A 1,754-nucleotide genomic window follows, 5' to 3' on the forward strand; every position below is an offset into this window, starting at 1 on the left:
AATATTTTAATCTTTTTTTCCTGATGCACAGTATGGAGGGATACCCTTTACGTGCTTGTGTGTTCATACTGAAGTCGTAGGGCACATGCAGTACAACTGGAGCAAGAAAAATATGTTTTGGAGTTTTTAAATTATTTTTTAATTGCTTGAAGCATGTTGCTACTGTTTAGTCTCTTATGTTAACTTCCAAGAAAGCTACTATTGGAGGCAGATTTTACTTTCAATAAAAACGTTATGTGTCTGTGTGTGACAGATACACAGAGTATGTGTGTAGCAATTAATCGAGAGGTAAGTTGTTAAGGAATACTGGAGGCGTAAGAAACTCTAAGCTTTCTTTTATGCCTTCATCTGTTCTGTAATCCTTTCTGTGAGAGATCTTCCAGTGAGAGGATCCTCAAAGGAATCCAGTCAGCTGGGGAAAATGGGAAAGGAGGGTGGTGGGGAGAAGAAGGTGTCACTTTTTAAAGCTTTTTCCTTTAGATTATTAAACCCATTGGTTTTGATTAAAAATACGAGATGAAAAATTATCTTGGTGGGTAGAACACTTGCATTAGTACAACAGATGTGTATAAAACACCAATAGAAATAGGATGGTTGGTGGAATTGTGGATGTGAATATGTATATATGGCATATGGAAAGCTAGGTACGGGTTGTATATTATCACAGGTCCTTTGATTCTTTCCCTTTTGTAGTCCAGCAGGGCCTTCTGCTCACATAAATATATTTTGTGTTGTTTTTTCTTTCTCTTCAAAACTTAGTAGTACATGGAAATGTCATGCTGATGGGTATTTACAGGTGTGTCTCACATTTTATTGAACAGCCTTTTAAAATCTAAACTGCTATGTATTAATGAAAATTCTAAAAAATATTTTTACATGCAGAGTTTCCCATCTGATGAGGGTTGGCCGTTCGCAAAGTACTTAGGAGCGTGCGGAAGAATGGTGGCCGTCAACTACGTTGGAGAGGAGCTGTGGAGTTACTTTAATGCACCATGGGAGAAGCGAGTGGATCTGGCCTGGCAACTAATGGAAATAGCTGAGCAGCTGACAAATAACGACTTTGAATTTGCACTCTACCTCCTTGATGTCAGCTTTGACAACTTTGCAGTTGGACCGAGAGATGGGAAGGTCATCATTGTAGATGCAGAAAACGTCCTGGTAGCAGACAAAAGGTTAATCAGACAGAGTAAGTCTCTTCTTTCTCTCCCCTCCCCTCACCCCATGTCTCTTGCTCCGTCCTCTGAAAACGCAATATTTAAAGTATGTGTAGTGAATGAATACCCATTTTGTTGACTTTATAGCTAGAGTACTAATTAACAAACTAATTAGCTCTCTTCTGCAATTACACTACTAATTAACTTGACCGATTTGTCAATTTTACGAAGCGTTGTGCTTACCTGAACTTGATGCACCTGTACTTTTCATCTTTGTCATCCTGTTTCAATGGAGAAGAGAGGGTTTGGGTGTTGGATGGACAGATGGGTGGGCTGGCTGGCGGACTTGCCTACCTCAGCTAAACCAGAGACGTTCCTTTTGTCTTTCTGGAAGTCCTGGTGTCCTGTGTGCTGTGAGTGTCAGGGTGGTCTCACTGCCCACTTTACCTTAGCGACAGTGCCTGCCTCTGGTTCAGTTGTTCAGGTAGGTGCTCTGTGATAGGTGAACTGAAGGCATGGGTAATCCTAGTGCTGTTTCCAAATGGGAACAGTGAAAATTCGCTCATCTTTCTGTCAGCTGTAGAAGCTCAAAGCAGCGGC

At 40.9% G+C, this 1,754-nt stretch overlaps 1 protein-coding gene across 1 annotated transcript in view; it reads left to right on the forward strand.

The window, feature by feature from the left end:
• The first annotated feature begins 876 nt into the window (after positions 1 to 876).
• LOC104510762 (chromosome unknown open reading frame, human C3orf58) overlaps positions 877 to 1,754 on the forward strand; it is a 3,107-nt gene continuing 2,229 nt past the window's right edge. The window contains exon 1 of the mRNA XM_010153116.1: positions 877 to 1,186. Within this exon, the coding sequence (XP_010151418.1) occupies positions 877 to 1,186 (310 nt within the window). The remainder of the gene's footprint in view (positions 1,187 to 1,754) is intronic.

This window comes from Eurypyga helias, unplaced genomic scaffold (assembly GCF_000690775.1).
Source record: "Eurypyga helias isolate BGI_N326 unplaced genomic scaffold, ASM69077v1 scaffold12526, whole genome shotgun sequence".
NCBI classification, from domain to species: domain Eukaryota; kingdom Metazoa; phylum Chordata; class Aves; order Eurypygiformes; family Eurypygidae; genus Eurypyga; species Eurypyga helias.